General features: G+C 41.1%; 1 protein-coding gene across 2 annotated transcripts in view; it reads right to left on the minus strand.

Annotated features, from left to right (window-relative positions):
• LOC111870996 (hemicentin-2) overlaps window positions 1-24,160 on the minus strand; it is a 536,304-nt gene that overhangs the window by 167,282 nt on the left and 344,862 nt on the right. For both annotated transcript variants that reach the window (XM_023863701.2, XM_023863702.2), the window contains exons 2-3: window positions 23,845-23,977; window positions 14,829-15,037 (exon numbers count right to left, since the gene is read on the minus strand). In XM_023863701.2, coding sequence (XP_023719469.1) covers window positions 14,829-15,037; window positions 23,845-23,977 — 342 coding nt within the window. The remainder of the gene's footprint in view (window positions 1-14,828; window positions 15,038-23,844; window positions 23,978-24,160) is intronic.

Here is a 24,160-nt window from a genome sequence, read left to right on the forward strand (position 1 = left end):
ACGGATCCCCACGGCCATTAATTTCGATTTTCTAGACCGGAGGCGCCATTTCCTTGAAATTGTTCCTCAATTATCTCACGAGGCTGAGCGGACCCCAGTTCCAGACCCACTACTCCTCAGAAATTCCGGTAGCGCCGGGAATCGAACCCGGGACCTGTGATTCTGTAGCCAGGAACTCTGACCACTAGACCACAGAGGCGGTCCTATGTCGAACACAAAGTGTTTATAAATGAATTTCACCGAAGACCGGTAACAACATAATCCTCATAGTATTAAAATCCATATTACATCTTTAAGTAATATCCCACGACCTTACAACACATTAAAATATTTCAGACATAATTATGAAATTAGTCGTATGTATTGTATTCACGGCACAGTGTGTCGTAACCCAAGATTTTGGTGGGTTGACTGAGCGGCAACGTAATAATTCAGCAAAGATGATTGTCAGTTCGCTAGCTGGCATGTAATCCAACTATGGACAAGGAACGAATACTCACTACAGAATATTGAGTATTTATTGAACTGTGTATATATTCCATACAAAGCTGGCAGACGTAAGTCTGGCAGCAGCTTCTTAACAACAACAGAACAAACTACGTCAGTTAACTCCAGTCATCTTTCTTATACAACTCTTATCGAAATTTACAGCCCTATGTTCCGACATAGTGAACTCCTGCAGAATAGCAAGCTACACGAAAACTGGGGGAAGGAAAGTTATTAGTTAGTTCCAGGCGTTGAAATAACTGATTTACTAAAAGACAGGGGGTAAATATTACATTTTTAAGTGGAGGCAGGCTAACCTCTTGACACGCCACAGGATTTAGTAGAGGAAATGACCCAAGGCATCAGTCTCAGATATCATAAAAATACTGGAGTGGGACATGCCCATGCGACATCTGTGGTTAACTCATTGAACTCGACCCAACCACCAACGTGATGAAATTACAATACACAATTCATTAATCTTTATTTATTTCTATTTGTACTTGTTCACCAGATAATGATAAATATTTGATCGAAACATGTCGTGATTTTGAGAAATAAAAATTTAATAAATTATATGAATGTCATGCAGACCGTTACAAAAGCACAATATGACTTTAATCACAAACAACAGGATGCAAAGAATAAAGATTATTAAACTTATATTCTCTCTCTGTGCGTCTCTGTGGTTTCACAGCCCTTTAGACCTTGGCCGCATTTTCAGTCTCTTAATCCTCTACACAGGCGGCAGGACTCCTTGGACGGGGGATCACCCCGTCGCAAGCCACTACCTACACACAGAACACAAACACAGAATAAACGCATACAGACATCCATGCCTCGAGTGGAACAAAACCAGTGTTCGAAGGGGCGAAGGCGGTTCATGGCTTAGACCGCGCGGCCACTGTGATTGGTTTACTTTTATTATATCTAAAAATTCTAATTATCTGTCACAACTTCGAGGACCAGCAGCTAGCTTTCATTTGTATTAAACAGATCCCGTGTAAAAAAGAACGATACTCAAGAACCGCTACAACGATTTTCTTGACTCGTTAGAGTACAAGGAAGAGTCAGTAAATAAGTCACAAATTGATATAAAGCGTAAATAATATGATATTTAACCACAGAAAAAAACATTTATTTCTCGACATAATCTCTATCAACATTGACACACTTGTCCCATCGCTTTACCAGTGCGTCGAAATCCGCAATATCAGTCTTTTAACTGTTGTCTCAGGCACTACCGCACCTCCGTTTCAACCTCTTCGTCATCGGCGAAACATTTGCCACCAACGTGGTCTTTTTAGCGGATCAAAGAGACGGAAGTCACTAGGGGCCAAGTTCGGGCTGTAAGGAGGATGTACTGCTCTTGCCAACTGGCTTCGAATTTTTCTGCGAATTGCATCCCGAAACTTCAACAGAACTTCACAGTACGATGCAGAATTCGCATTTGAACCACACTTGTGAAAATGGGCTAACATTACTCCCTGGGAATCCCAACACACGGCAAGCATAACCTTCCCAGCTGCCGGCGTAACCTTAAACTTCTGGTTGAACGAGAGAGTGAACTGCGATGTTTCCATTGCATTGAAGCACGCTTTGATTCGGGTATGTAGCGATACGCCCATTGTTTAGCATCAGTAACAATCCTGTTAAGCGTATCTTCCCTTTTATCTTCATACCGTAACAGATGTTGCTAGGACAGACGCATTCATTTAATTTCTTCTCGATCCTTCAGTTCTCTGGGCACCCACCGTGAACATACTTTCCGAAACTTCTAAAGATCATGTATTATGCTGTATGCTAAACCATGGGAACGCCCTAGTGAAGTTGCTACACTGCCTATCGTTATACTCCTCTCAGCTCGAATTAATTCTTCTGCCCACTGCAGCACAGTTACTTCTGCAGCAATCTGAACAGAGCTACCAGGTTGGTCATCATCTGCATTGACGACTTTCTAACGTCCTTGAGTGAATTTCTCGACCCAATTGTGAACCGATTTACGTGACAAACACTTCCCACCATAAACAGGAAACATTTCTATCTGAATATCCTTTGCGTTGAGTGTTATTCCCATAAAAAGCGCACAATATAGCTCTACTCTTCGGTAGTGGTCACCTCTTAATTTTTAATCTAGTCTGCATTCGTTCAGCACTAGCACATCGAGCTCACTACTATGTGATTACATTACATATAGAGTATGCGCCAAATTTTCAGTACTGAAACTCGCGCATCTCAAACGCGCATGTGCGTTTGTCGACGGGGCATAGCTCCAGCCGCACGTGTTCCTGGTAGTGCAGTTGTTTTTGGAAATGGGTCTCTCGACGGAGGAAGAAGTATTTATAGTTGAGTATTATTTCCGCTCATACGGAAGTGGTCGCCAGACAACTCGCTTCCTTGGTTTTGAGCGGCCAGATGTTACCGTCCAGAAACCGCTACACAGTACACGTGTGACGATATGGTGTGCCGTCTCAGCACACGGTATATTAGGCCCCAATTTCATTGAGGATGAGGAAGGCAATGCTCTTACCGTCACCCAAGAACGCTACAGGGACATGGTGATCTGACCGCTTCTTCAGGATTTGAGAAGGTTCTGTCGTGCAAGGGGCCTTCACATGAATAGATAGTGGTATCAACAGGGCGTCTTTTCATTTCAGTACTGAATATTTTGGCGCAAACTGTACATACATATCCCTAGTATTCTCTCGTTATATATCTTAACAAGTAGTTTTGAACAAGACGACATAGCAGTAACAGACTGCAGTGCAAGGTACTCTTGAGAAGGAATGACGGTACTCGTCTTTGCAGAAAATTTCATGGCGTATATACAGTCATCAATTCCGTTTAGTGCACGCTCGTATTCTACGTAGTTCAGTATCTTAGTAAATGTAGCTGTTTATCCGAGAAATGCCAAGTTACTGATGTTAAGATATTTGTGGCGACGACCCGTTTTATAGGTAAAACATCTGCATATGAAAGATATTTTCCTGGTCGATTTTATACATCATATTCCGCAAGAATCTTAGGGTTTCATAACAATGATTGTTAAAAGCCTACATACATATAATATTTTGTTTCATGGATATTCATTTTGGCCTATGTTAAGATTTATTAAACATTCCATTTGTATATTATTTTATCTGTTAACTATAGAATTCAATACAAACAATGGGATAATGACATTTTACATACGTGCACGTTTGGAAAGTTTATGGTTATTATAACATAGGGGGAATTTAATAAAACGATGTTCGGATACACGTAAGAATAGCGCAGGGGTATGCAATTACAATGGCAAGGAATGGGAGCTCTATACAGAGTGGGGTTTAGGGGCGTACTTTAATATGTCAAACTTGACTCCAAACAACTTCATATTTCTGCATGCATGCATCACCTTCAGATATTTCTACGAAATCTCTTTGACATTCACTCTGGCTACGGTTCATAGAATGACAAAGGATCAATCCACATTTCTAGATCTTGGAAGAGAGATGTGACCAGCAGGAGTATGGAAATAGTTTCGGGACTTTGTCAGAATTCTAACATCAAGATATTGAAAGGGATTCCCATATATACATATACGTGTACCATGGCGCTGTAAGACAGCAGAGACAATATGTAAGAAATGTCGGAAACCCTGGCTATAAACCGAGAAATTATTCATACAACAAGAAGAGGAAAAATAAATTCTTGCCGTGGTTTAAATGTGTGAAGAGCAGAAGAATGCCCTGAACGTTAAATCAAATTCTAATAAAATCTTCAAGACGACCTTTGCCATGTGACCTCTATAAAAGTTGCTTCCACAGAAAGACGCCTTCAAGAAGCTTGGAATAATGGGAATATTAAAGATCATCCCAAAGATAAATATTTAATGATCTCTGTCTGGTGGTTGTAAAAACTAATGGAGATCAATAGAACATAGTCTTGTACCATATATGACACAAAATATTTGTTACACGCGACTTATGGCCATATATAAATTCATTCATTCATCAGTAATCTGTCAAGATTACAGGTCCACAGTCTCCTCCAAAAACAGTTCCTCCACTTGATGCGATCTAGAGCTTTCTCCTCAAATGAAAATATCCTCTTCTGTCCCCAAGGTCATCCAGCATCTTCTTACGTCTTCTGGTCACTTCTATCCGCCCCTCTATCTTTCCTTCAATAACTACTTTAGAAGGCAGTTACCGCGTAAGATATGACCAATCCAATTAGCCTTCAGGTTTCTTATTTCGTGTAAAACTGGAAATTACGCTGTGACAGCACGAATAATAGATTTACCGTTGATTACAAAATAAGCCAAAAAATTAGGTGTGAGCATTAAGGTTTGGTAAGATTATATGCCTACACATATCTGTAGATCATGAAATATGGTTCTTCTATATAACGATGAAGAAAAAACAAACAACATTTAGTCAGTACAAACTGAAGGACAGAAGGGAAAAGGAATGAAACTGCACAATGTTACAAACTGAACCAATAGAACAATAAGAGTCTAGCAAGACATGTCCATGATGATGATGATTGGATCACTTAATTTCCCTTCCTAGACTTTCATAACCGGCAAAGTTTAGTCCAAGAGTAATATTTTGCCATAGCCGAATATAATCGCATGTGAATGCTTTGAACTTTGGAACAAATAATGTTCACACATTTTATGGAATATTCTTACGTCACGCGACCAATTGTAGGAGTCGTGTCTCGTGAAAGTGGGGGAGACGAGAACGTGTGTGTTAGATTGAAAGTTCCATGCGGTAGCATGTTGGAAGTGTCGATTACGTGATCCTGTTCTAATGGTTGATTTTCGTGTTATCCAGCATATGTCATGACTTGAACCGTTTCTTATATTTCGTCTTTGTTTCGTGTATTACATTCTAAGAACAAATTCTTCCTTTTGAGTTAGAGGTGAACGTACATTACCATCCAAGTAAAACAACTTCGAATTATGTAAGATTCGAGGTTTTCACGGCGGTGACTATGAACAGTGCAGTCTTCTGGGGTGTGGCGCCGTGTAGATCCTGTGCGAACAGACTGCTCACGCTGGTTCGTCGATCGCGGATTTTACTACCCTGAAGATGGAGGTAATATATTCCTCCGAAACGTCGGTTCACACAATATATACACGGCGCCACATCCCAGAAGACGGCACTCTTCACCTTTGAATCATTTTGTTATTCATTCTGTCAACTTAATTCGATTTTCCCACGAATTTACTATAGAAATTAAGGAAGGAATTGGGCCTGTAGTGAAGCCGAAAAGTAACTGTTACATTTGCAACGTAATATTCACAGTCGATGGTGTTCTTCGAACATTGCTCCTAATTATGTAATCACCCTACTTGTTATGCCAGTGAATTTGCGGCAAGAGGATAGTTGAATTCAATCACAGTGCTGCAAATCACAAGGAGATTTTTTTTCAGCTGAAAGTCGTTAGCTGGGCCGCTAGCGAATGAAAAGGTCAAATGGGTTGCACTGAAATACCCTTATGCAGTCTTGTCTGTTCCTTCAATTTCTTTTGAAAATAAGGGTATTTATATAGTCCTACGTAATTTAAATCTTAAATTAACAGTAATTACCATCAATATGTATACGTAAATTAATACACCAAAAAGATTTTGGCAGGAACAGAAATACTTTCCAATAAGCCCCTTACGAAACAGAAAGTATATCAAAACAAGATTCATCCGAGATAAGTTAAAACTTTTTAATGAACAACAACTCAGGCCAACGAAGTATATAAATGTGAACTTCAGACGTGCGGGGAGTGTAGCAACAGTCTGTTTGTGACACACAGATACAATGTTTGAGTCCGTAAATCTCAAGAGGAGAGGATCACTAGGGCAACGTAGGAGTATTCAGTAAGGAAGTAGTAATAACCATCTTGAAGAAACAGAATCTAAGGATAATCTGTCATGAAATTGAATCCAGTGGTGAGCTCTTGTGTGCATGGCAATGAAGTTTCGGCTCCAGTAAATTGTGAAAATATTCTTCACTAGTTAAATTGGTACTGGCTTCCCGAGATGGAGTCTGTTACATGGAGATCGTCAGTTCATTGGTGTTTAAAACTTTCCCAAAACCAAATATTCTGTGTTATGTTATTAATAGTATAATCCTTGATGTCGCATAACTGAGAAAGAAGTAAATAGTTACTGAAATAGTATATTGATATTTTAAATGATATTTGCTATAACAAACTCGATATTTAAGGAATCGCGCTGGAGCTATGCTGCTTCCTGTTAATAAATTTTCATGTTGATAAGCGGAAAAAAGAGCTATTTCAAACATCAAAGGACACACCCTCATTGATAATTTCATGAGAAGTACAACATAGCTCTAATTTAAACACTGTTTCCCTTTTTTTTCCTGTGGCACTACAGCCCCAATTTTGGGCCTAGGCCTAACTCCATGAAACTCTCTGTTTCACTTCGGTTTACTAGATCTTACAATACGGTAGGACTCCTTGGGCAAGTGATTAGCTCGTCGCAAGACCTCTACCTGTAGACAAACAGAAAAACGAACACAAACATCCATGCCCTGAGTGGGATTCGAACCCACGATCTCGGTTTCCGAGCGAGCGAAGACAGTGCATGCCTTAGACCGCTCGGCTACCGTGACCGGCCGTGTATAAGAATAATATATAAGAATTCAGTTCGTACCTCACAGGAAACAGATCCGAACCCACGATCCTGGTTTCCCAGCGAGCGAAGACAGTGCATGCCTTAGACCGCTCGGCTACCGTTACCGGCCATTTAAACACTACCTCGTGCAAAGAGAACACAAGACACACAGGAACTGTACTTAATTTCTTTTTCTTGTGGAATTAATAAACTCGGACAGGAACGAGATTTGGTACTGAAACTCTATGTCTTGAGGTACCAGAACTTTATGTATTCCTAGAGTTTACTTTCAAGTAGGTAGAGTACCTCATACGCAAAGGTTTCATGAGCAAACAGTGCGATTTCTGATATGTCTTTGAAACACCGGCTTGCTGACAGAAGTCAGCCCGTCAGAAGTGGAATTCAAAGGTGCCTAACATAAAATTATAAACAGACAACCTAATGTACTTACATCAGCGAAATATTTCGTATTTCTTTTCCTGTTTCCCTTCTTATTCTTCTTCTAGTAGGCCCACTAAAACAAGGAAAGTTACGGTTGGATGAGGGATCACCCCACAACAGCAAGTGGAAGAAAAATTATGCTGAACGGAGTTACAGACATAAAGAAATGTTCTTGGAAGATATAATGGCTTGCTCTCCTTTCATGCGACACGGACCGTACAAAAAACAAAGCGTCCAACAATTCTTCTACTGTTGCCTGTGTATTCGTTGCAACAGAAACACTTTTACCGAGCTGTTGCCTAGCAACAATAGCGGGATACACATAGACACACAGACTGAGGGGAGGGATTTATGAAGTACTCCGTTGAGATGGGCTCAGATGTCATTATATATATACCAAGTTTCATAAAAATTTGTTCAGCTATTCAAAAGTTGATAGGGGGGATACACAAAGACAACATGGCGATCACTTAAGCCTACTTTTATGTTTTGAAGGTAAGGAAAGTAGGCTGAAACTGGTCGTGAGCCTCTTGGTACGATACTATCTCAGTTTCTGCCTATAGGGACATGGTACAGGACGACGGAATAAGCAGAGTATGTAAGGAATCCGACCCGTCTGCTTACGAGACTTGTGTGCTAGCAACGAATGTGTCTCATTGTGTGTAAGCAATAAAGTGAAGAGAAACATAAACATGAGGAACATTTTCTGCTCAGTCTCGAGGCGAGAAGCAAAGAATGGTAGAACTGAAGTCACGCAGTGATAATCTGAAGCAGAGGGACTGTAAACCTCCGCTGAAAGCTTGAAATGACCGCCTGAGTTAACAGCAAGAGTGCATGCCCATAAATAAACAGAAATTATTTCTTCCGTGCAACATGACCATTATATTTCTTGCTGAGGAATTATCTCGCAGCTTGGGTTGCGAGTTCAAATGTAGGAGAACACCGGCTTCTACCCCCCCGTCATTTCTGTACTGAAAACTGAGGTCTGCTGTACGGAAGAAATGCTTGCAATTACGTCTCTCAAACTGAGAATCCAGAGTACTTAGTAAGTTAAATACACTGCATCTATTGACAATGTTAACGAAATTTTACCCACTCAGATTCACATGATATTGAATATAGAAAAATGCTAATTACATGAATATATTTAAATGTATCGTTTTGTTTCGACCGCCTTTGTGGTCTAGTGGTCAGAGTTCCTGGCTACAGATCCAGAGGTCCTGGTTTGATTCCCGGAGCTACCAGATTTTCTGAGAAGTAGTGGGTCTGGAACGGGGTCCACTCAGACTCGTGACGATAACTGAGGACTTATTTCCAGGAAATAGAGGCTCCGGTCTAGAAAGACGAAATTAACGGCTGTAGGGATTCCTTGCGCTGACCACGCCACACCCTCTACCAGCTGAAGTTGGCACTAACTTGGCTGACAAGCGGCGGTCGCTCGGTCGGTATAGTTCTCTTGCGGACTAGAACCACGGAGTTTTTTTGTTGTTTTTATTGTTTTGTTTCATGCTGATTATATAAATACTTCGTAATGTAGGTCTGAGCAGAAGGAACTCGAATATCCACGCGTAATGATAAGAAAAAATACTACCGTGAAAGGGTAACTTAAAGCTGGGAAATAGTAATTAATTTTCTGAGCCATTAATTGTAAGCTAAATAATTTTTGCAGCATCCCTACCACTGCGGTTATCTCTCCAGACTTCATCTTGTAGCCTGCTTGATTCTTCGTATGATATCGAGATTAAGATGGGAATACAATATTAAAAAGGCACATTACAGACAACAGTAATTTATTACGACATACTGGACAACCGAGGTCCCCTCTCTTTCACTTCCTTGGTGGACGTGTAAAGGGAAGACTTTTGTAACTTTACAACATTACGAACATATACATATATACTATGAGACAAAGCACTGTAGATCTGATAGCTGCTATGGAAATTAATATTTTGAAATCTGCTACTATGCTAATTCATTTTTGCCTAATAATTTTGCTAAAAATTTATTTAAGATATCATTTGTATATCGGAAAAGATTATCATTATCATCTGAAAGGTTTGAGCTCGTCAGACCGTTCTATTCCCAAATATGAAGGGCCTTCGAGGATTTTAAGTATTTTTTTTATTGCTAGTGGGGTGGGGCTAAGTCCCTTGTACTGCGGCCACTTCTGGCCTATTGTACCAACCCCAGATGATAGGTGAGGGTGATTGTGGAGCAATTGGTGAAATGAAGATTGGCAGGGGAAACCAAAGTACTCGGAGAAAACCTGCCCCGGCGCCACTTTGTCCACCACAAATCCTACTTGACGAGACCCGGCATCGAACCCGAGCCGCCGCGGTGGGAAGCCAGCGACTAACCGCTTGAGCTATGGCGCGGCCGGATTATAAGTAACTCTTCTTTTACCTGAGCAGGGTAGCAGCCTGTTGCAAAACACCGTATCTCGGAGGACCCGAGCTTTTATTAAGGGATTTCCTTCCCCTAGATGTTTTGCCTACCATGGCTAACATGTCCTGTCTACCCGACAAATAACCCTGGGAAAGTGTCATTACCACGACCCACCCACGGGGCTCATGTGACCTGGAGCTGTCATAAGACAGGGTCGCCACTCCCTACAGATTGTCTCTTATAACACTTTCAATTTTGTACCTTGATACTTGAAAGCAAACCTATAATCTGGGGTATCATTAAGCTAATCTTCCATTCAAATGGTCGATATACAAAATACTACACGCATTTTATTTTCAAAAATATTTTGTGATGCTGATCTTTGGCTCTTCCGGTCCGTATTCAGATATTTTCCCGATAGCTATCTCCAATCTGCTCAAAGGATAAAAAAATATATGGTCGAAATTATTCGCTACTCGTCCAGAGATTATTAAGGGGTGCATGTCCAATATACGGGCAAATGTTATCACCCACCATGACGTAACATGTTACGTAGTTCTTTTTTACAGAAGTGAATTTATGCATTCATCTGTATTCAGTCACAGAATTCCCCACTGGAAACAGTTCACAAACACTGTAACAGCACAAATGAACTGCTGTTTCCTCACCTCCTACCCGGGACTCTTGCCTGGAAGGGGCCGTATGTTCAATGTTTCGCGTAACAGGACTATAATTTACTGTATACAAACGTTTGTTTCTGAATAGTTCCACATCCAAAGATAACATCAGTATCTCAGATAAGGGCCCTATATTTACCTGTATGTTACATGCATCCTCATATCACGACCTGTCTTCTGCCGTCATATTTCATTCTAAGTACGCAGAAAAAACACACGTCAACTATTACTGATAAGAATTAGTATGAGGTCCAATTCATTAATATCAGACCCATTCCAGAAAAGTTATTGCGTGGTTTCCACAGCAATCAATATTGACTGTTCATATTTTTTTCAGTTTAACTCACCCATAAATGTAAATACCACATTGAATCCATGAGGGTACCAAGTGACCTTCCGTGTATTTTATTCGTATGTGTCCTCTCTGAAAGTTGACCTCGGTGTAATACTCCTGAAATAATATTCCAAGAAAATTATTTTTTCTATAATTTCTGTCTGAAAATTGTGCTGCGGCCTATACACGCACCACGCGGCCTATACATGCGTAAATGCGTAAATACGGTATATATATATATATCAACGGTGGAGAAAATCTCTCGCCTTATTGAATACATATTAACTTGTAAGTAACTACTTTCACGAAGCTGAGTCCTGCTTGAGAAGCTAATGGTTACTCACCCGTTCAATAAACTCCCAGTGCTTGCAAGTTTCATCGCCGTGTTAACGAGAGACCGCCAGTGGCCCTTACCCTGAGTCAGACGAATCCAGCTCACACCTTCGACTTACTTCTCGATCCATTTTAATATTATTGTGGCGTGCCGCCAGAAAGCAGGAATGGTTGAGGAGATCAGAGTTAATTTCCTAGGCAACGACCAGCGTTCCAGCTGCAAAGCCTAGGAACTGGAACAACGGCTGGCAATATCTAAGCAACGAGTTGTTTGAAGCAGCGTTTGCGTAGCAGCGGGAGAGGTTAACCTTCGACATTGTGTTCCCTATTGAGTCCGAGTGCAAGTTATAAGAGTCCAACTGTGACAAGAGACTAGTTCAGTTTGTATTTGACCTTAGAAGAGTAGAGTTGGTATTCGGCAAGAGAACAGAAGGGTTCTCATCCGACTAAAGAAGAAGACACTTCACCAAGATCATCAATGCGAGAGTGTCATAATATTGAAGAGGAAACGTCAAAAGACGTTATAATTTGTGAATAATAGTGAGTATGAGTGTAAAAGTGACTGTTCAATAAATATTTTTCAAATCCGAGAACCCGCATAAATTTATTTGTCTCGTTGCCCAGCAAACACGTGACATTATTATCCTACCTATGCCTAAGTCTTCCTAGAGGTCTCGGTTCTACAGGGTTTCCTGCCAAATTTCGTATGAACCCCTCTTCTCTCATCCGTGATACATGCCTTGACCATCTGAACCTCCGCGATTTCATGAGTCTAATAATTACATCCGGCAAGGAGTAAAAATTACGAAGTCTCTCATTACGCAATTTTTTCCAGACATCTGTTTTCATCCCTCTTAGTTTAAGATATTTCGCTCAGCGCCCTATATCTAGTAAGCTTTAGTTCACAATTTGCCCCTAAATGTGAGAGACAAGGTTTCATATCCATATAGAATGACAGGAAAAGCTGTGGTTTAATATATTTTTATCTCTACGTTTTCTGGTAGCAGACAAGAAGTCGAAAGATTCTGAACTGAACAGTAGGCAGCATTTTAGAAAATTAATTTGCTCTTGATTTCGTCATGACTGCAATTGGGATTCGCTAGTGTCGTTCCCAATTAACTCTTTAATACTAAATAATAATGTATCTCGACACAGTTCCAGGAAACCAGTTGAAATTTTGACACCTTTCACTGCGTGGATAACATAACTGAATTACAAGTTCAAACAAGTGTTTAAAATTTTAAAACCTCGCGTGGGAGTCCCACATTCGGCACAAAACTATACTGTCATTACAGACCCTACGGAAGCGAAAACCGTCTATATTTTACAAAGTTTTCCTCAAAATGCACTCAATACTATACTGTGTTAAATATTTACCATATTTTGGGCTAAACCTCTTGACGGTTGAATGCAAAGAGACAACTTAAAGCATCTCTGTCTTCTGGGATGTACAATATGATAACGATTTGCCGATCACACTAGCTGCGCGGTCTAAGGCATGAACTGTCTTCGCTGGTTCGGACGCTGCGATCATGGGTTCGAATCCCACTCAGGACATGGATGTCTGTGTTTGCGTTTATTCTGTTTGTATTGTCCTGTGTTTATGTAGAGGCCTTGCGATGGACTGATCACTCGCCCAAGGAACCCTACCGTCTGTGAAAAATGATTACGGAACTGAATAAGAGGCCTGGGTTCTGAATCGGCTGGAAGAACGAATAAAAGAAATGATAACGGTTTGCGTTCATTCATTCATTCATCTGTAATCTGTCAGACGACAGGTCCACAGTCTCTTCCAAAACAGTTCCTCCACTTGATGCGATCTAGAGCTTTCTCATTCAAATGAAAATATCCTCTTCTGTCCCCAAGGTCATCCAGCATCTTCTTACGTCTTCTTCCTCGTCTTCTGGTCACTTCTATCCGCCCCTCTATCTTTCCTTCAATAACGGTTTACGTTCAAGGAAGAAAAATTTCTTAAAATAACAACACCGACAATTCTACCACACTTATAACCCATTTACCAATTAGAAGACGAAATGAAATATTTACGTATTTATCTTGAATGAGGAAGCGCGTCCCGTTATGTAGAGCAGTCTCATTGACACAACGTCCAAAAATCTTCCCTACCAGCTTTCGTATTTGTTTCAGATTCAATATGATCTGCAGTTTTGCAAAAATGTATATAAAATATGCGGGCGATATAAGATTAAAATGTTTGTTATTAAGTAAGTTATGTTTTATCTTCAAACTGACTTTTATTGTCTTTAATATTATATGTCATGTGTGTTACAGGTGCAAAATAAGCCCTTTATGGTCTTGCAAATTACATCTACATGTTCTCATCGAACTATACACAGACTGTTTTTATTAAAATTGCCCCGCATGTAAATGATTAAAATTCAGCCTATGATACGTATTAATTTGAAATGCAATTAATTGGTTTGTCTTGAAAAGAATATGAATTATAAATGTTAATATACTATGACGTATAAGCTGTCCATGCATTCGAGATCTTTACACAGTTTACAGCATATTTAATCGGTGGTTCAGCCAGTTGGTATGTCAGTCGATCAGTTAGTCAGTTAGTACTCAAATAAAAATTTAGAACCATATTATGTATTTTCAGTGATTTTACAACAGTGGAATGTCCACGCAGCAAGAAGTCTGTCACATATTTAAACATGACACCGATGTCCCTATGTTTCGACTACAGGGGCGAATCTAGGGTGCAAACTTTCATATTCATGTTACGTGAGGAATACTCACAGCATCGATTTTCAACTCCACGTGGCCTACTTAACCGACCAGTCTCTTATACTTGTTCTTTTCAGTGGAAAGTGACACACGGAAGACCTGAAGGACGAACTGCAGAGAAAGAGCATAAAAGACTCTAAGGTTTGAAGATATTTCCCATATTTAATCGGCCTATATACAATTTCCTGGATAGCGTAGTGGGTATAGAGACTAAGGGCTGGGCGACAAAGGGGCCGGAGTTCGAGTCCCGGTGGGGGCAAGAATGAAGATGGTCCAGACCGGCTCTGGAATCCACAAAATCTCATATCCAATCGGTACCGGGGGCTCTTTCCCCGGGGGTAAAGCAGTCGGGGCGTGAAGCTGACCACTCACCTCCAGCTAGTGCCACGGTCAAGAAGATGTGGATCTATACATCCACTCCCCCATACGCCTTCATGCCGTAGTGCTTAATTCGTTGAACATAAGGACAATTCTATCTTATATACATTAGCATCAATTACAGTTGTTTAAAAATGAACCCAATAATTCTTCATAAAAGTTTGCAATAAGTTTAATTTCGTGAAGTTCTGTAGGAAGGTACAAGTATCTCTGAGCCTCCTTTAATCTAATATTACATAGAAGTCAGCAGAAAACTAAGAAAGTATTCCAAGAAACCATTTATAATTCCTCAGTATAAATGGCGAAGAGGAGCTGAGGAGTTAAGGAATGCTTAAGTGCTTCTTCAAGGAGGCTGTTTTCTCTCATAAGGGGTTTAAGTTGGAAGACATTGGACTGAATCCTCCTGACGGGTTGAGCTCATACTTACCGATAACGGTGAGGTTTATTTTGAGGTTTCGGGTTGGAGTGTTGCGGAAGTCCACACGGCATCTATACATTCCTTCATCGGAGAGGGCCACGTCGTCCACTAGAAGCTGCGCTGGAGTGGACGCTGTCCTAAAGTACGCTCTCGTACCGAATGCCGTTGGTGCTGACCATAGTTTGGCTTGACCAAACTGACGCCCTCGTACGTCGAAACTGCGTAAGAAAAGGAGACGACATATATCTTCAGGCGTATTTCAATTTTTCTTTCAACAATGGAGTATTCTGCTATTGTTGGCTCAGGCGGAAGAATGGGGCGCTACGCCCGTCAAGTCGATCCGACATAAAACGTGTGGGATGTCATATGGAGAGACAACCACTAGTTGAATTATCCTATAGTATTTATTACAGTTACACAGTATACACGGATGGATAATAACAATAGCGAACTCCTTGAACACTGAACTAGAATTGTAGAACTGTAATAAATACTATAGGACAGTTCAACTAGTGGTTGTCTCTCCATACGACATCCCACATTGGTGACCCCGACGTGATAACGTGGGATGTTCCCACAAACGTTTACGCTGTTTTCGCAACTGCGCTGTCTTGAAAAGTAAACGTGCCTGCAAAATTATCTATAGAATTTATGGATTATGAGAGAAATAAGTGATAAATATTGAGAAATTTGAATCGGTGTTAGTGGCGGTAACTACCATGGTGTAAACTGATTCTTAGTAAATGAATCATTGCTTTGCTGCGCATAATCTTCAAGTCTACTTTTATTCGAGCGTATAACAGCAGTTGGACGAATCATTTTGACGTTATTCAATGTCACTAGAAAAAAACTACAGTATTTCGGCTATCTACATAAGGAACATTCATTTTACACGTCAGCAGTTTAAGAAAGAAAAAGGGATTTTGGCTCTCTTTCTTAAATTCGCAACGAATCTAAGTGAGGTGAACCTACATTTCTGTAATATTTACAGCTCCTGTATTTGAAGTTTGGCGTTTTGGTTCTTCAAATTGCTCCTTATTATTTCTTACTGCAAACCGTCACAACACAACAATCAGTAATACGTGTGAGTAGCTCTAGGAGATACTTTTGCTACATGTTTGGGCCTTCAAAAGGCCATCATCAGGCAAATACATTAAACTTTTCGTTACTGAATTGCATGTCAAATACAGGATACAGTGCCAAACTCCCAAGTGTATAGAATGGTATGAAATTATATGAGAGAATATAAAATATAAATTACAATAAAAGTTGAAGTCTTAAATAACTAGTTACATAGTCAAAAGTGAAGTTAAGTGAAGTGATGGTATTTGGAAGTTGGCTGTTGTAATCGTAATACGTATATAAGTATATCGTATATGTAGTGTTTATACGGACATATTATATACACAATGGCTGTTGTGGTGTTCGAATGCCCGTTGTTATGCTGTATGTCATTATTTAATATTTGATATTATTTGACGGGCAACTCCGTTGTGTAAATATCCGATTTGATGGAGAGATGGATTACAACTCCTTATTCCTTAAATGTGTTCTGAAATCTTTGCCGAAATTCGGGTATCACTAGGAGACCGTAGCAAAATCTGAGTTCCTCTCAATCTACAAATCATAATGAATAACTATACAGAGACATTGTATACAAAAGTGACCAGCGTACATCGACACAGTTTGGTGCAGTCATTACCAAAATTTAGTTCTGGCTAGTAGTAATTCCATAACTTCGGTTTCAATGATATAATTAGTCTCTGTATGCAAATTACTAAATACAATTAAACTGGCTTGAAACCTATTAATCAGCCACATGATGCCTCAATCAACAGTTATCAGCAAGCAGAAACCACTGTAACAAGATTATTCTAATGCAAATCGAAATCACTTAACGGCATTTCGCTGTTATGGTCAGGACCATCAGCAATTGTCCGGCTCAAACGGTGCCACAGAGCGGAGGAGACTACAACCTCTCGTACTTGTGGACATCTGTAATGTCACTTAGCAACGTGAACTCGTAAGTTGTAAGCCCACTAACCTTACTTATCACACAATAAGCCCTTAAGACAAATCTCCATTCTACCAACATAACCACCAATGTCATTACCGTTACTACGACCACCACCACCACCAGCACCACCATTCGCATAAATAGATGCAAAAGCAACAGCAGCAGCAGCAGTAGTAGCAGTAGTGGTGGTGGTGGTGATGGAGGTGGAGGTGGAGGTGGTGGTGGAGGTGGTGATGGAGGTGGTGATGGAGGTGGAGGTGGTGATGGAGGTGGAGGTGGAGGTGGAGGTGGTGGTGGTGATGGAGGTGGAGGTGGAGGTGGTGGTGGTGATGGAGGTGGATGTGGTAGTCCTTTTTTGGACCTTGGCCGCTTTTTCAGTTTCTTGATCTTTCGCACAGTCGGTAGGATTCCTTGGACGGGGGATCAGCCTGTGGCAAAGTAGTAGTAGTAGTAGTAGTAATAAAAACTGCAATATCTACTGCCACCCTTGAAAGCTGAGAGTTACTCAGTCGGTCATGTTCATTACTGTGCTCGCAAACGTCCGCCAATATATCCTACTCTATCCAGTATTTAACACTGCCTAATGTTCATTTTAATATAATCCGGTGGCCGTGTTATAGCTCAGGCGGTCAGGGTTCGATTCCAGATCAGATCATGTGAGATTCATGGTGGACGAAGTGGCACTGGGGCAGGTTTATCCGAGTATTTCGGTTACCCGTATCAATTCTGATTCTCATTTCATACGCAGCCGGTCACGGTAGCCGAGCGGTCTAAGGCATGTACCGTCTTAGTCGGGATCGTGGGTTCGAATCCCACATAAAGCATGGATGTTTGGTATGTGTATGTGTTTATTCTGTGTTTGTGTTGGCCTCTGTTTAAGTAGGGGTCTTGCGACGAGCTGATCACCCGTCTAAGGAGCCCTACCGTCTGTGAAATGATCATAACGAAAAAACAACCTCGACATCGTAAAGGAATAAGAGAAACGGATTAAGTAAGTGTTTCATATGCATCTATAATGCGGGGTCTGTGCAGTAGAACCATTAGTATCCTGCGTGCCGAGTGGACTCCGTCTCACTTCACCCCAAGCAAAAATATTATCCGGTGAATTTATAAATCAAAAAAGAAATTGATCGCTGTGCTTAGTTAATTAAGCACCACGCCGTGAAGATGCATGGGCGAGTGGAGGTATAGCGCCACAATTCTTAACCTTGGCACTACATTGCAGTAAGTGATCACCTCACTTCCCTGCCACTTTACATCCGCGTAAACAGCACCCGGCAGCCACTGTAAAGGGGTCTGGGGGGACCCGGAGTAGGTCTCAACGTTATGGAGAACATAAATATTTCTTCCCCTGTCGGGAATCGAACCTCGAGTCCTCGGTCTTTCTGCCCGCAGCCTAGTCGCTATACCGACTGAGCCAGTCCGGCTCCCCGTTTATAAAGATAATATAAATATAATAATAATAAAGTCATATGTTCAATTATACTTTCAAATGCCAAGAGGATTCAAGAATATGGCAAACAGTACTGCTAACACATCGGGAAAACAAAAAGTTCTGAGACATCAACAAACAGTTCAGAGTGACCGAAGCCTTGAATGAAGGATGACGATATCTTCTTCAGTACAACCAAGAAATAAAGAAGCATAATATATTATTAAAACCATATGTGGCAGGAAAAATAGTTGCGGTTTAGTGTCTTTATGATAAATATTATTAACAATCTGAATATATATGTACAAAATACGTGTAATTACTTGAGGTCTAAAAACAGCAAAAATTGCATCCGATATGGCCTCATGCATAAATCAGAACATCGTTAGCACAGTATAAATTTACACAGGCCAGAACAGTGGACACTGGAACATGACAATGATTTAATAGCGTTTTTCCGAAAATAAACCTTACAAAAGCAACACCTCTGTTCCTTTTACATCTATTCTTCCTCGCAGTGAGAACCTATGTAAAAGAAAGGGAACATAAACGCTGACAGGGCTCAGAGAGTTCGATTATCTGGCAAATTTTCCCAACAGGCGAGATATCGACTATCGATTCATGTGGACGGCAGGCGCCATATCTGCTTTAGACATAATGTGCACGCAGGACGTCAGCGCTGGTGTCGGAAACGCCGCGGGTTGCATAACACGCAGGAAACACAGCGCTTCCGGCACAGCCGAGGATAAAGTCTCGTCAGAGCTGCAGTCCATGACATGCTGTACACATGTAGTACAGAGGAGGCCATGTAATCTATTGCATGTTGCAATCACATTCTTCAGAGCTGTAGTTAATGGCATGCTGCTTAAAAGCAAGCCAAGTAATCTATAGTGTGTCACAAGGAAGACTAGCTACAGCCATAGAGAAATAGTGGGCCATGTAATCTATAGTGTGTCACAATGAAGGCTAGCCACACCTGCAGAAAGATAGAACGCCAAGTAATCTATAGTGTCACAATGAAGACTAGCCACAGCCATAGAGACATAGTGGGCCATGTAATCTATAGTGTGTCACAATGAAGACTAGACACAGCTGCAGAAAGATAGAAAGCCAAGTAATCTATAGTGTGTTACAATGAAGACTAGCTACAGCCATAGATAGATAGTGGGCCATGTAATCTATAGTGTGTCACAATGAAGACTAGCCAAATAATCTATAGTGTGTCACAAAGAAGACTAGCTACAGCCATAGAGAGATAGTGGGCCATGTAATCTATAGTGTGTAACAATGAAGACTAGCCAAATAATCTATAGTGTGTCACAATGAAGACTAGCCACAGCCATAGAGAGATAGTGGGCCATGTAATCTATAGTGTGTCACAATGAAGACTAGCCAAATAATCTATAGTGTCTCACAATGAAGACTAGCCAAATAATCTATAGTGTGTCACAATGAAAACTAGCCAGTTATAGAGAGATAGAAAGCCATATTATATAGAGTGTGTCACAAAGAATGCTAGACAGAGTTGTAGTCCATGACATGCTCTACATAACTAATAGAGAAGGGACCATGCAATATACACGTACAGTATACACAAGTAAAACGGAGATGGTCATGTAATCTACAGCATGTTGCAATAAAGACTCTCAGACCTGTAGTTCACGACAGGCAATATGCATTACAGAGAGTGCCATGTAATCCACAGTAAAAGGTAAAGTTTTCCTTGTGCTTAACTAATTAAGCACTACGCCATGAAGGAGTATGGGGGAGTGGATATAAAAATCCATATTTCTTGACCTCGGCACTGCCTCGAGGTGAGTGGTCGGCTTCACGTCCCTGCCGCTTTACCCCCAGTGCCAACTGGATAGGAGGCTGGGTGGACCCAAGAGCCAGTCTGGACGAAGTGGAGAAGAGAAAATTCTTGACTCTACCGAGACTCGAACTCCGACCTCTTGGTCGTCCATCCCGTCGTCAGTCGCTATACCGACTGTGCTATCGTGGCTCTATGTACTCTACAGTATGTTACAATAAACATTCTGCAGAGTTGCAGATGGTGGCATGCTGTACATAAGTAGTGCGGGAGACGCCGTGCACTCTAAAGTATGAGACAATAAATAAAAGTCACGCTTACAGTACTGCACAGCATGCAGTGCACAAGTAATACGCGAAAGTCTTGCTGTTTACGGCGTCTCAATTGAACTCGTGGAATGCCATACTGCATAACATCAAGTACTGATCTCTAGTGTACCTGATCAGGTCATAACGCCTACTCGTATGTAGAATACCACACATACTAGTTAATTCTTACACAAATGCTGATTTCTTTGCCCTCAGTTCTTCCTTATTATCCTAATCCTTCTGCTCTACCATAGCACTATACCATCCACGCCTCCTGTCACCAGTTTAGGTCTATTTTAAGTACCATCGAAATGGAGAAGTCATACATGAATTTCTTTTCAAACATGTTTAGCCACCGTACTCACCTATTTGGTGTCTTCTTCACATTATTTGATGTTCAAATTGAATGAATGTTAACACCGACATGTTTCAGCTTTGCAACCGCTTAAGTTAAATATGGTTACTGTGTATTCAGAAATTTTCTTACACCAATCCCGTTCGGCACTAATCTTCAGGGTATATTTCAGCGCGGAAATTATTGAAAAATCAGGTAAGTTCCTCCCACTGCATGTGAACTCTCCAACCTTAATCTTACAGCGGGGGGGGGGAGGCCGCGCCACAGCTGAAGCGGTTAGCCGCTGGCTTCCCACCGCGACGGCCCGGGTTCGATCCCGCGTCTGTCAAGTGGGATTTGTGTTGGACAAAGTGGCGCTGAGGTAGGTTTTCTCCGAGTACTTCGGTTTCCCCTGCCAATCTTCATTCCATCAATTGCTCCACAATCACCCTTACCTATCATCTGAGGCTGGTACAATAGGCCAGAAGTGGCCGCAGTACAAGGGACTTAGTCCCACCCCACTAGCGATAAAAAAAAACTGTGTGCTCGAAGAAGCAAACAGAATATACGACGATTCATCAGGGAAAGCGGCAAATAGCCGCTGCATAATACTGCATAATGGGGAGATTCATTATTTATATTCCTAACCAGTTATTACTGGGGTAATCAAATTAAGAAGAAATAAATAAATAGAATGCCATCTTCTTGGATATGGTGCTGTGTATATCTTGTGTAAACCCATGTTTCGGAGGAACGTATAGCCTCCATCTTCAGGTTAGAAAAATCACGCTGGTTCCTCGCTCGCTGATTCACACAATATCTACACAGCGCCACATCCCAGAAGGTGGTATTCTTCATAGTCAACGCCCTGAAAACCTCAACTCTTACAAGAAATGAATATTTTCAAATATTGAATATTTATACTTATATACATCATAAATACCTATACATGGTCCGAATAGACCCAAAGGGAGAAGTGAAGTCGAACAGGCACCGAAATCATCAATTACTTGCGATAGTAACTCACCAAAAATGGTTAAAATAATTATTATTCCTCTGATGACAGTGACGATTATGAGATAATTATTAAAGTAAGATTCTTGGCATAATACTGAAAGGTGAAAATACATAATTTTTAAAGACATTGTTGATTATCGTTCCGAGAAAATTTTATGGTCACTGAGATGCCTTGCTCATGCCTTTAACTTAGGCCTCTATGCGGCTTCGTACGGTAGTGTTACGTAAAGAACTTTTTACTATAATTTTATGCAAGTTAAGCAACACACTGCTTCGCGTTTTGTGTACAATTACTACGAAAGTTCTTGCTGAAACTACAGATTACGTGTAAATCAGCGCACGTTTAAATCATAATAAGTGATCATCACTGCACTCGTCTGTAAACGTAAACTTCTTAACGCATACACAGAGCAGAGACTGGATGTTCATAAAGCTCAAAGTAACTAATGATCTAAGCCGAACTTCATCTCTTCAAGAGAGAAATGAAGAAACACAAGAAGTTGAACCTGTTCAAGGGGCGAAGTTCGAGTTTAATTAGTAGCAAGGCGATGTGTGCTTTGTGAAACGGTAATGTAACAACTGTTTCGGGCTGTTAACGTCAAGTTTGAAGGGAATGATAGCAAACTTCATAAATAAGTAACAGAAAAACTGAAACTCCGAAGTTATACATTCAATTCATTCAACCTGTCAAGGAGCAGTCGTTAAATTAAAGGTCTTTACCAGGAGGAATGCAACAAGATGGAGTTTTTGAGGCCCGAAGAGTTTAAAAGCCCCTTAAGCGATAAAGAAAAAATAGCAAGAATATTACAAGCCACCTAGGTCACAAACAGACCAAGATTGTTAAAAGCCCGCGCACAGATCTGAGCTGACGTAACAATACTTTTAAGGAGGTCTCCAGAAACTCGTTAAGGTTGCAGCAAAATATACTAGAACTCTGTGTTCCTGTAAGGCGTGAGATTCACATAGCGCTGAATATCAAGATTAATGTTTCCTGGAATGTGACGCCGTGTAGTTTGATAAATACACGCTAGGTGTCTGTATACCAAGTTACTCAACTTCACATTCTAGGAGATACTTTTTTATATATTCTGAGTGTTTTATATACATTTAATTTGTCATAGTATTTATTTTTCTCTCCTTTTGCTCCCATTTCGGAGCATAGGGCGAATTTCTCAGTTTCATGATAATTTTATAGAGGGTAGGACTCCTTGGACGGGTGATAAGCCCGTCGCAAGGCCGCTACCTAAACACAGGACAATACAAACACAGAAAAAACGCACACACACACCAAACATCCATGACTTGTGTAGGATTCGAACCCACGAACACGGCTTCCCAGAGAGCGAAGACAGTACGTGCCTTAGACCGCTCGGCTACCGTGACTGGCAATTTGTCATATAGTTAAATAATATTAAGAGAAAACATCTATGGACTCTAATCCGTTTTTGCGATTTTAAATGATTTAACGCGTAAGAAGTAACTAACTCACGGAGCTGAGCCCTTCTTGAGAAGCCGCTAGCCCCACAGCCACTCAAGGACTACCCAGCATTCTATGGAATCCGAAGGTTCATTATAGTGTTCACATGGGCCTCCCACTTGGTCCTGCTCTGAACCAGATCAATCCAATGTATACCACTTCATCCCATATAAGATCCATCTTAAAATCCAACCTACGTCGAGGCCTTCCAAGTGGTCTCTTTCCTTTTGGCTCTTCCACTAAAATCCTATATGTATTTCTTCTCAACCCCATTCGTGCCACATGCCCTGCTCATCTCATCCTCTTCTTGATCATTCTAATTATACGTATGAAGAAGGTACCCTGGCAACAGAAACGATACTGCTACTGCTACTGCTACTGCTACTGCTGCCGCCACCACCGCCGCCGCCGCCGCCGCCGCCACCACCACCACCACCACCACCACCACTACTACAATTTTACCCTCACTAATATTACGTGGTACGTAAAGCCTATTTACGCTTATGATACTGTCCTTAGAACACTCCTGCTCTAGACACATGGAGTAGGAAACAAGAGGAGAGTTCTTCCGAAGTCCTGAAGTTTACAACTGACGTCACTTCCGGCTCCGTATAGCTACACGCTACTCACCTGTACAGGGGCTCTCCATCAGCTTCTTTGAACCAGAGCACCATGTAGACAGCATCGTCACGGTCACGTGGTGTGATGTCACACGGCATCATTGTCTTCTTTCCAAGAACGCCCTGCACGTCCACAATCGGAACTGCAACAAGAAACAGTACGTCATTACCAGCACTGCAATTACAGAGGCTCAGCGTCCCCTCTTGACACGGTCCTGAGCTACTTCTGTCCCCCTTCAGGCTTCAGAACTTATTTCTCTAGCAACCGTCTTAATGTAACTGTTCCTTCTTCTTCTAGATCTCACCCTACCAAAATTCTGTATGTA

Source organism: Cryptotermes secundus, unplaced genomic scaffold (genome assembly GCF_002891405.2).
Source record: "Cryptotermes secundus unplaced genomic scaffold, Csec_1.0 scaffold1170, whole genome shotgun sequence".
Classification (NCBI taxonomy): Eukaryota; Metazoa; Arthropoda; class Insecta; order Blattodea; family Kalotermitidae; genus Cryptotermes; species Cryptotermes secundus.